The sequence below is a fragment of the Thermobia domestica genome, chromosome 2, assembly GCF_964235325.1.
Source record: "Thermobia domestica chromosome 2, izTheDome1.hap1.1, whole genome shotgun sequence".
Lineage (NCBI taxonomy): Eukaryota > Metazoa > Arthropoda > Insecta > Zygentoma > Lepismatidae > Thermobia > Thermobia domestica.
The window spans coordinates 121565774-121577618 of record NC_137455.1 but is presented as its reverse complement, the minus strand read 5'-3'; the positions used below and the strand labels follow the sequence as shown (position 1 = coordinate 121577618).

The window sequence follows — 11845 nt, the reverse complement described above, 5'->3', positions numbered from 1 at the left end:
AATGAACACACTCATTGCCATATGGTTAGCGTACTCGTCTTTGGTGCGGAAGACTCGGTTGAGGAGGTTCCTCATGCAGCTGAAATTGACTCTAAATTGCAATTCAACCAACTAGTCGTAAACAGAATGCATATTATATGAAAGCGAATTTAGAACCAGAAATGAAACTTAGGCCTGCTATACACTATGAGATAAGTCCTAGGAAATATCTTAGGATTTATCTGAGGAAAAATGTTACGACATATCTTGTAGGAAATCCTACCCTTTTGTGCCATACATGTTACTACACTGCACACCCTATTAATATTGATACCAGGCGCTATATTGTTAAATTGCACACCTTAAAAAAGCATGAAAATCAGAAGATAAATTAGCAAACATACTTTATCAGTTCTGCACACACTTCATTTTGTGGAGTATTTTTGCTCTTTCACCCACATATGGCTAGCGGGGAAAAAATAAATTTGTTTTTACTCACTCTCACCTGATGTCCCTTAAATCGAAATCTCATAGGATCGTTCAGAACATAGGAAATGATACGCGATTTAATGCTATACATGTTAAGATTTTGACTCTAGGAAAAATTTTAAGATTTCTTAGAATCCATCCTAGAGTGTATAGCAAATAGCAGGCATAACAGGGGGAATTAGGATAGAATTAAATATAAATGATCTTAGAAGCATGAAATAATTGCAGACAGTACTTGATTGAATTGTACTATTTACTCAATTTATTACACTGTATTTTCTTGCATCTAAAAATTGGATTTGAGATACGAAAAAATATCACTAATGAATTAGAAAGAAATTTTCCAAGCTTACCCTTAAAATTCCTGATGCGTCATTATCTATACAAGAACTGTATCAAATTCCTTTTAACCTCTGGTTTAGAAATGAGCGACTGGAGATTAAAAAAAAAAAAAAAAAAAAAAAAAAAAAAAAAAAAAAAAAAATTCGAGAAAGGATAACTATGTATTTTAAAGCAGGTAAATGTTCTTATAAATTTGGCTATTGAAACAAAAGTTGCGATGGTCAGGGTAATGCTAAAAAAGTTAGGGTATCCATAATTACTAATAGATACGATGGGAAGCACATCGACTAATTGTAATAAATAACTTCTACCGTAAAACATAGAGAGACATAAAATCTACGTACAGTTTCAAAGCATTTCTCACCTCTTCTTCAGTGCACCTGGAGAACTTGCTGCTACATAAAAGATATAAAGCATGAAATTCCGTATTTATCCATCCAGTAGATTACAAGTGATGAGATGAGTTTAAAATTTGATAGTAACATTTCCTTCATTTTCGATATGTGTAATAAAAATCCTTGATATCTATATAAAAACAAACAGCAAACTGATGATACTGTAATTACTTGAGCATTTCAATACTGAACAAGTACTTCCTGTATAATAAGAATTTGTGACTAGAAACACTGAAATAACTTGTGTTTGTCCTTTAGGATTTCTGGCCAATATTGTCTTAAGAATATGGAGTTTAGTTGACAAATGCATTGTAAACTAATGAAGCAAACATCAGTATTCTATGTTCATTCCTTCAACTGTTCTTCCATTTAAAACTCTCTGTACAGATCGCTCCACAGAAATTGATATAAGACTTTGAAACTGAAATTGCTATAATAGTTTTGCAGGTGCATAGGCAACCCAACTTGTGCCCTCCAGTGATTAGTTACGTTTGGTTTTCAATTCTCATCTAAAGCAGTCTTTGTAAACTCGTTGCTGCTGTGACTTAAAATACTCCTTCTATTCAGATAGAATTTTGAATCGAACGTTACAATGTGTTCACCAGATAAACAGGTTAACTAACTGTAAAGTGATTTTGTCACGTTTGAGAAGCTGTTTCCGAACAAAGCAGGAAAGTTAGTTATTCTTTGTGTTAACCAGTACTGCAGACACAAAGCACATCCTGAGAAGATTCAAATCTAGTGCAAAATGGAAACAAAATGGTTGTAAACGTGTTATATAATAAAGCTATTCAGTGTGCGCATAAAAGTGTCACTTGGGATACGACGGTTGAACTTTCATTAAAGAAAAAAAGATCATGTACGTCATGATCTGTTAGGTTAATGGTTAGGATAGTGGACTCTGCATTGGTGGTCTTAGGTTCGATTCTCGAGATTACGTATATATATATATATATATATATATATATATATATATATATATATATACGTATATTATATATTTCTTTCAGCAACACTCATTTTGAGCGTTTCACAAGTATTAATATAATGTAATCGCAACCAATTTTAGACGGAATTGTTTTCAATTTTTTTTAGTGTGGCGCCTACGAAGAATATATTAATACACAATCATTTATCCAAAAGCATTAAAAAAATATTTTTAAATTATATTTTTCAGGCCGTCGTTCTAATGCATAAATCCGTATCTTAATTCACTATGGGCGGGTGTCTATTTTCGGCATTTTTTTACTTTTTGCGATATATTACTACGTACATGTGACCTATCAATGTATCTCTCTTCTCACGGCGCTAAGTCTGTTATTTTCAGAGTTGCTGCAGTTTACATCTTGCTTTCATTTTTTCCTTCTTCTTCTTCTGGAAAACTAGATTTTGTAACCGCTCTTAGTGAACAAAGGTGTGGAAATGTATAGCTTCCTAACTAGAATTGGCCAGTTGAAAAATACTATGGATGTATTAAATTGGATCTCATCGAATAGCAATTCATCCGACTTTTACCAGAGTTGGTGGACTAAGGATCGATGAAAAGAAAATGTTCCACTTGCAATTTCTTTTAACAATTACTAGCTATTGTAATGTTGCTATATGTTAAGGAAATTGTACATTTTGGAAAGGAAAAAATAAATAGTTTGAATATCCTGTGATAGTTTGCATCAAATACATCTGCATGAAAAAAAAAAAATGGAACTTTATTCTTAACTGTAACCAATTAATGTGCCATACAGGTTTAAAGTCCATTACTGCTAATGTGCGAATAACGACACGTACTCAGTTTCCATGTGTTATATCTGTATTTTTATAAGATATCTTTAACCAATACATAACTAAATTGATGTATCTGATTTTACAAATTCAGAGTAGTTTGTAATCACCAATGTATTTTAAAACGTTTCTATAAGCAAAAGGCGTCTAAATAACTTACGTCCCATGCATACTGTAATTATTCTTTATATCCAGTATATACAGGGTGGCGCGTATTGTATCTACCAACTTCAAATGAAAATACAAAGGTGTGTTATGCAAGTTTTAATGCAAAACTGTTATGGAATATAAGTATATGGACTGGCAATTTGTACACTGTACAACACTTGTCGAAGGAGCTCACTAAACTTTAAAAATAACGTCCTGTAAATGTCCGCCTTTTTCCTGGATGCACTGCTGCAGGCGACGTGGGAAGGCATTCATCACACGCATTAACGTATCCTGTGGAATGGAACTTATCACATGACGAATGGCAGTCTTCAGTTCGTCAATTGTCTTCACGCGATTGGCAAAGACCCTTTCCTTAACATATCCCCAGAGGAAGTAATCAGGAGCTGTTAAATCTGGGGAACGGGATGGCCATGAGACATCGCCAAATCGGGATATCACGCGGTTTGGAAATGTTTCTCTGAGTATAGACATACTTTGGCGTGCCGTGTGTGCCGTAGCACCGTCTTGCTGGAAATAAACGTTATTGATCACACCCCTTTCCTGCAATTCCGGAATGAGAAACGTCTGTAACATATGGCAGTAGCGGTCGGAATTTACAGTTGTTGCATGTCCGGCGTCATCCTCAAAAAAATAGGGACCAATAATGCCACACATTCCAACTGCACACCATACCACAACTTTTGGGCTACCTTGAGGCTTTTCATGTAATGAACGAGGATTCTCCTGAGACCAATACCGGAAGTTTTGCTTATTAACATACCCAGTCAGGTGGAAGATTGCTTCATCGGACATCAAAAGTTGTTGGAGGAACAGTGGATCTCGGTTAATCAACTCAAGAATGTTCTGGCAGTTATTGAGTCTGTTTTCCTTATCAATGGCTCTCAACTCTTGTACCACCTGCAGTTTATACGGATGGAACTTCAAATCACCCAGCAAACGACCCAATGAACGTCGTGTCAAATGTAATGTTCGTGCATGTTGCCGTGCTGAACGTTTGGGACTGCGTTCCATCGCTACGCGCACTCGTTCCAAGTTTACATTTGTTCGAACACTTCGTCCACGACCTGGTGATTTCCGGTTCACAACACTACCTGTGGCCCGCCACTGTCTCACCCATCTCACAAGTAAACCTTACGTTTGGGTGAATCGAGTTGCTGACTGAGACACATATGAGAAAGTAGTACTAAATGTGGTAAGTATTTCAGTGAAGTTGTAGGTGCGAAGCTCCAAGGGTTTAGGAGATACAGCTACCAGAACATCACATGGAAGTACAGAATAGTCTGCATACAGTTGGTGGTAAAAGCTCTGTAAGATCTCTTGTAACGACAAAAGGTGAATAACAAATATATGGGTATATATTAGGACTACGGGGAAGTCACATAGTAAGGGTATACCTGACGGCGGCCATCTTGAAATACGCCATTTTGAATTAAAGTTAAGATTTTAAAATAGGAATAGGGTCATGTGATACATGATTTAAGGTGCAAACTTAATCAGAAGAACAATGGTCACGTTAATTTTGAGTTACGCACAATTGGTAAAAAGTGACAGGGAAATTAAATATTGTTGCAGCATATGTATTAATCCTTTACCCCACCTTGTAAATTTTGTTTTAATGATAATAATTAAATAAAAAGCAGGTGGATAAATATTAGGTCTATGGTAAGAGTTGCCTTGATGGCGGCAATGTTCAAATCCGCCATTTTGAAGCAGACAATAGTTTTAAACAAAACGCATAACATTGATACCTTATTAATAGCAAATTTTACCATAACTCCAACGGTATAACCATTTTTGCTTTATCATGAACCAGCATTTGTTATCGCATTCACAAGTTGCTAATTTAAGGAAAAATGACCAAAGAGGAATTGATTCATAATTGAACTTGGGTCTTTTTTCCAGAAAAGTCATCAATTAATAGAATCAATATGTAGTTCCGAAAAGAGTGCATCACTTGCACAAATGCTCTGCTCACAGTGAGCACACCTGACAAAGGCAATCGAGTTACACTTGACACATCTGTCGTTAACAATTCCGTCAAAGCGGTAGTCGTAAGGAGTGATCCATTTAATTTTGTGCTGGTTAATGATAAAGCAAAAATGGTTATACCGTTGCAGTTATGGTAAAATTTGCTATTAATAAGGTATCACTGTTATGCATTTTGTTTAAAAATTTTGTCTGCTTCAAAATGTCGGATTTGAACATGGCCACCATCAAGGCAACTTTTACTATAGACCTAATATTTATCCACCTGCTTTTTATTTAATTATTATCATTAAAACAAAATTTACAAGGTGGGGTAAAGGACTAATACATATACTGCAACAATATTTAATTTCCCTGTTACATTTTTCCAATTGTGCGTGACTCAAAATTAACGTGACCATTGTTCTTCTGATTAAATTTGCACCTTAAATCATGTATCACATGACCCTATTCCTATTTTAAAATCTTAACTTTAATTCAAAATGGCGTATTTCAAGATGGCCGCCGTCAGGTATACCCTTACTATGTGACTTCCCCGTAGTCCTAATATATACCCATATATTTGTTATTCACCTTTTGTCGTTACAAGAGGTCTTACAGAGCTTTTACCTCCAACTGTATGCAGACTATTCTGTACTTCCATGTGATGTTCTGGTAGCTGTATCTCCTAAACCCCTGGAGCTTCGCACCTACAACTTCACTGAAATACTAACCACATTTAGTACTACTTTCTCATATGTGTCTCAGTCAGCAACTCGATTCACCCAAACGTAAGGTTTACTTGTCAGAATACTGTGTCTCTCGGGTATAGCAACATGGCGATCATCACTGTTTCGTCGCAGTGCCCGCTGAGCCTCACTGACAGAACCGGTTCGGATAAAGGCTTCCACCGCCGCAATTCGCGTCTGCACAGACCACCGCTCCATGGTAAACTAATTGCCAGAGGCCCTGCTATTCAGTGCCGTAAGCATGCGCAGCATTCGTACGCGCATTTGATCAGGGTTGCCAACTGCAACTGGTAGATACAATACGCGCCACCCTGTATATTCTGGATATATAATCTATACCTATATAACTTCCCTGGCATTTCTAATCGATCACCCTAAATATTAGGGAAGTCTATTGAAACATCAATAAATAATTTACTTTAGCTCAAGGAACGATATAATGCACATCCCAGAATAGATGATTGTCAATAATTGTTATCCTGCAGGATATATATATTGCATATTAGAATAAATAGCAAGTTAGACTATTATACAATGCTGCAATAACAATATTTAGCAACTTTTTCGTCTTTTACTAACAGTAACCATCGTAAAGTGAAGCAGAGCTTCTTAGCTACTTGCAGCACATTTTAACGCATTGAAGTCCAACGGGAAAACGAAATCTAGTGAAACAAATATGCATGCTGCGTGCCCACTACACGTTCTAGGTAATGAGGCCAAAGGCCAAAATTCAAACTTGTGATCTGCGATTTGGTGATAAGCACTTTAAACCATTTACTATTTATTGTATCAGGAAAACTCAATGCGACGTGACACATGCTCTTTAAAAATCAGGCACTACTTAATCTACGATTTAAAAGAAACTGTTATGTTTAATCTGCAATAAAACACCTTTGAGATTTTTTAATAAAATAACTGTTATTGCCAAGAATTTATACAGTTTTAAAAATATTTCATATTTACATTACAATAATTTAGAATATTTTTCACTTCCCGTGTAAAAATAGCAAGCTTTGTTAGAAGCTCTTGTTAAATTTTGAATATCTGAGAAACTTCTCAAAGTTGATTTTCTTCTTAAATAGCCTCTTCAATAATATCTGAAAAGTACAATGCATTTTATAAATCAGATTTATAATAGGAATTTTATTTTCACCTATATTAGATTTACGAGGACGGATCAATAAATATAGTATACATTTTTACGGGATATTATACTGATCTGGGACGTGAAAATTGAAAAAAGTACTTTGAAGCTCGCACGTAATCGGCAACCACGTACCGGGCGTCCAGTAACAGCTCAAAGCAAACAGAATATCACGGCCATGACCGGTGAATACATCTTCGAGCATATTCAACATTTCGTACACGTACAGTGTATGATGTGGTGCACGACAATCCGAATTTTCATAAAATGAGTACTCAGAGGGTGGCAAAGAACCTCAGAGACGTTCATAAGGGCAGCGAATGATGGCGTGTCCGGACCACCTGGCATGGTACGCTGAAGGACATCCTCTGTTGGAACATACCGTTACATGTAACGAGGCCTGGGCTACCACTACTCATGAAACAAATCAGGCATCCATGGAAAAAAAAATCATATCGATTCGTCGACAAAGAAGAAATCCAAGGTGACTCATTCTACGAAAAAGGTGTTAATAGTAGTTAGGAATATGCAAGGAGTTCTGCTGATGGATTTTCCAACATGAGAGGCCACTGTGAATGCTGCAAACGCTCTAACATTGAGGCCGGAAACACCGAACTCCATCACAATGCACGTCTCTATATTGCTACTTCTGTTTATGAGAAACTCGAGAAGTTTGGGTGGGAGGTGCTCGAGCAGGCGCCGTACAATCCTAATTTGGCACCTTCAGACTATCATCTTTATGGATGATGAAAACATTCTTCGCCTGCCAACGTTTCAGTTCTAATAACGAAGTTAAGTAGGCGATGTGCAAATTGCCATATTCCCGCAAGATGGAACAGTATTTTTGAAACTTGTCCTAGGATGAAGAAAAGTATTGAGAAACTTGGCGGCTATGCTGAAAAGTAGCTTTGATATGAGCTTTACTTTGTTTATTTTCTTGGTGTTACACGATATTGTTCTATTACATTTTCGTCTACATAAATTGTTGTGTTACTTATTGATCTGCCCTCGTAGTTAATGTTTAGAAAATAAAAACAAAAACAGAACATGTAATGTTGCTAACTGTGTACAAAGGTCCTTATTCAAATGAAACATAGTTGAACGGTCGGAAAAAGGAATTCACCTGATTTGGACGCCAACAACTCATATAATAGCAGAAACGCCAATTTTAGGCGTGTTCTTCCTCTACCTCAATAAATCTGTGCCTCTGTCTAGAAGCTTCAATTTTGTTCGTTGAAAGTCTTTTATGGTTGCACTATACCAAAAGCGAAAAACCTACTATAAGGATTCGGCAGCAGTAAATATCTAGCCAGTCTAACGCCCCTTGATTTTTATCTGTGAGAGTATCTTAAGCAGATTGTGTATGCTGAGGGAATCCGCGATTTGAGAAACTTTGAGGCACGCATCCAGCACGCCTGTGACCAAATTTCATCCGACATCTCCATGTACAGTCAGAATGGTTGCGGCGACTACAATTATGCATTGCACGGGTTGGAAACCACATAGACAGGGTGTCCACTATTTCAGACAAATAAAATTCCCTGACTTTTCCAGGTATTCTACGAGGGCTATCCAGAAAGTAGATTACGTTTTCGTCTGTGTCCGCTAGGGGCGGGGCTAGCGCGGCCATCTTGGGGTCAGAGCGTTGCGCAGCTCAGTCGGCATCTAGCCGTGCTAGTGAGAGGTTCGTGCTGTGCTCCGTTAAGATACTGTGACGGTTTGAAATGTCTGCGTTAATTGAAAATCCCGCGAGCTGCGAGGTGCGTGCAGTAATAAGGTTTCTGACAGCAAAAGACTGTAAACCGATAGAAATCTATCGGCAGCTGTGTGAAGTGTATGGGGACAACATTATCACTGAAGGTGGAGTGCGACAGTGGGTCATAAGATTTAAAAATGGCCGAACCAATGTTCACGACGAAGATCGAAGTGGGAGACCCAGCAAAGTGACTGCCGAACTTGTCGAAAAAGTCGATGTTAAAGTCCGTGAAAATCGAAAGTTCACAATAACGGAACTTTCTTTGAGTTTTCCACAAATTTCGCGAAGTTTGTTGCACGAAATCATCATCGAAAAGCTTGGTTACCACAAGTTTTGTGCAAGATGGATTCCAAAAATCTTGACAGAGGACCACAAAAATCAGCGAATGGCTGCAGCGTTGCACTTTTTGGACGCCTACAATAAGGATGGTGACTCTTTACTCGATCGCATCGTTACTGGTGACGAAACATGGGTGAAACACGTGAACTGTGAAACGAAATTGCAATCAATGCAGTGGGGGAACACAGGTTCTCCCCAAAAACCCAAGAAATGCATGCAAACAATGTCGGCAAGGAAGATGATGGCGACTGTTTTTTGGGACAGAAAAGGTGTGATTTTGGTGGACTTCCTGGAAAGAGGCACTACAATAAACGCTCCAAGGTACTGCCAAACTCTGCAAAACCTCAGAAGAGCAATTCAAAACAAGCGCAGAGGAATGTTGAGCTCTAAGATCTTGTTGATTCACGACAACGCCCGGCCCCACACGGCAAATGTCACGCGTGAAGTTCTTGAATCTTTTCAGTGGGAGTTGTTTCCTCATCCGCCGTACAGTCCCGACCTGGCACCAAGCCTATTCCCAGCAATGAAGAAGTGGCTGGCTATGCAGCGTTTTGATGACGACGAACAGCTGCAAGAAGAGGTAACGAAGTGGTTGAAGTCGCAGGCGGCCGAATTTTTCGACGAAGGAATTTCCAAGCTCGTACTTCGCTACGATAAATGCCATAATTTGAATGGTGACTATGTCGAAAAGTAGTATTTGTGTGTGGCTTTCATCTGTATATAATAAAATTTGTTTCCTATACTTTGTTGATTTTTTATTCCAAAACATAATCTACTTTCTGGATAGCCCTCGTATACTGAAACAGAAAATTTTTCAGACTATTTTAGAGAAGATAAGTAATCGCTATTTTCTAAATACTTGTAGTTTTACAATCTGTTCTCTTAGATACGACAGCTGTTATATAAATATGAACAACGCTAAAATAAGTTCCTATTTATTGCTGGCTTATATTGTTAAATACAATGTATTTTTTGATGGGCATCCCTCTCGGCTCCTTGTTTCAATACAACTAATATATATATATATCTGTGGCTTGGGTCTAAAAGGGCCAATGTCACTTTTTGGCAAAAATGAGATACTCTTCAATTTTAACATCTATAAATGGATGTTTTCTTGTGCAAGAAGAGCAAATCTCAACACGAAATAGTTTGGAATATATACCATTCATATTAATATTTGCTATATATATTCAAATACAAAAAGTGTGAATGATAAAATATACATCATAATACACAAAAATGCGTATACAGATTTTACATTTCATACCACTTACTCATGAGGTATACTCAGTTACATAAACTGGACTATTCAAGTGATTTACTACTATTAAATTTTTTATTATTCTACAACAAAAAAAAATGTCTTATTAAAGTTACTAGTATACTAAAAATATACATAGAATTATCTGTAAAATAATAATAAACATCACAAAAGACACGTAGAACGGCAAACTGCACTGAAAATGGGATATATGGAGGAAATGGAATAGGAGTTTTAAATCTAATGTATGTACGCATTATATTATAATGCGTACATACATTAGATTTAAATAGAGTTAACCATACATATTTAGGCTTACTTATCACTACAATAAAATCAACAAGATCAGAACAAGTGTTATATAGGACTTTATTTTGGGTCACCGGTTGCAATAGCCTAGCTACTACACCCCTGGACATCAGGAACCACGAGCTCCAGACGCAACGATTGCCAACTCCTTTCGGAAGTCCTTCATTGTATGACGAGTTCTGCTGTAGCGAAAAGTTGTTTTGCAAACATTGTGCAGATAAAATGTAAAAGCGATGAAATAAACCTAAGTATGGCAAAACTTTTCAAAATGTACAGAAAATTCCCTGACTTTTCCAGGTTTTCCCGACTAGTAGATACCACCCTGATAGAACTTGCACTGTGGCATGCACTCCCGAACACCCCCCCCCCCCCAAAAAAAAAAACTGCATTCGTGTGCTTGAGCTAGTGTTATTGAATATGAATCCAAGATGCCAGTCATGATCGACATATACCTCTAAAGTTTCGGCTCCTCACCCATTATGTTGCCATATTTACTTTTCACTTGTTTCCTCCCGGCTTTGAATTATAAGGATGTCCAACACGGTTGACTCACCCTATATATATATATAAAATTATTTATTCACGGGGATACATCGCAAATGGCCATTTTAGTTTTGGATTGAACTGCAGCCCTAGAAGTTTGATTGTGTCAGAGATGAACTGGCATTCCCATGTCAAGAGATGAAGCATGTATTCATAGGGCGTGGCAGCTTTTCCCGTCAATTTCGTTAGACACTGTAAAGATATAGTACAAGGTATAGCAATTGTTCTTCCTTGTGAAGAATTACTGGTTAACGCATTCAATTACAGCTATGCAAAGAGTATACCAGAAGGGATTGCTGTCCGCAAATGTCCCGAAAGCCACGCAATACTAACATTAGTATACTAGTTGGAATCATTTGGATCTCATGAATGAAGGAGGGAAGAGGTGTAAGAGCAACATGTCTCGGTAGTAAAGCACTTACCGCTGATGTATGGGGCCCCTGGTTCGATCTCCAGCCAAGTAAGTGTGTGGTAGACAACATCGTGTCTGAGTTTTCTTGGATACTTCCGTTTCTTCCCACATTCTCATTTCACCAAATTTTGCATCGTCATCCATTTGCCTCAATCATCCGTCTCCCTTAGCGTACAGTAAGTCGCATCGTTGCTCACAAGCAATTCTTCATA

The 11845-nt window shown here is 37.5% G+C and overlaps 2 protein-coding genes across 3 annotated transcripts in view; both read right to left on the bottom strand.

The window, feature by feature from the left end:
* Positions 1–3326: 3326 nt before the first annotated feature.
* LOC145679158 (uncharacterized) lies at positions 3327–4166 on the bottom strand. The gene has a single exon (XM_081749748.1). It carries the CDS (start codon positions 4164–4166, stop codon positions 3327–3329), a length of 840 nt encoding a protein of 279 aa, XP_081605874.1.
* Positions 4167–6763: 2597 nt separating this feature from the next.
* LOC145675180 (uncharacterized) overlaps positions 6764–11845 on the bottom strand; it is a 66311-nt gene continuing 61229 nt past the window's right edge. Inside the window, exon 4 of one of the 2 annotated variants that reach the window (XM_081745556.1) lies at positions 6764–6966. Coding sequence is in view for 1 of the 2 variants with exons in the window: in XM_081745551.1 (XP_081601677.1) it covers positions 6944–6966 (23 nt within the window). In the remaining variant the exon portion in view is untranslated. The remainder of the gene's footprint in view (positions 6967–11845) is intronic. The other variant, XM_081745551.1, reaches the window with a different exon arrangement.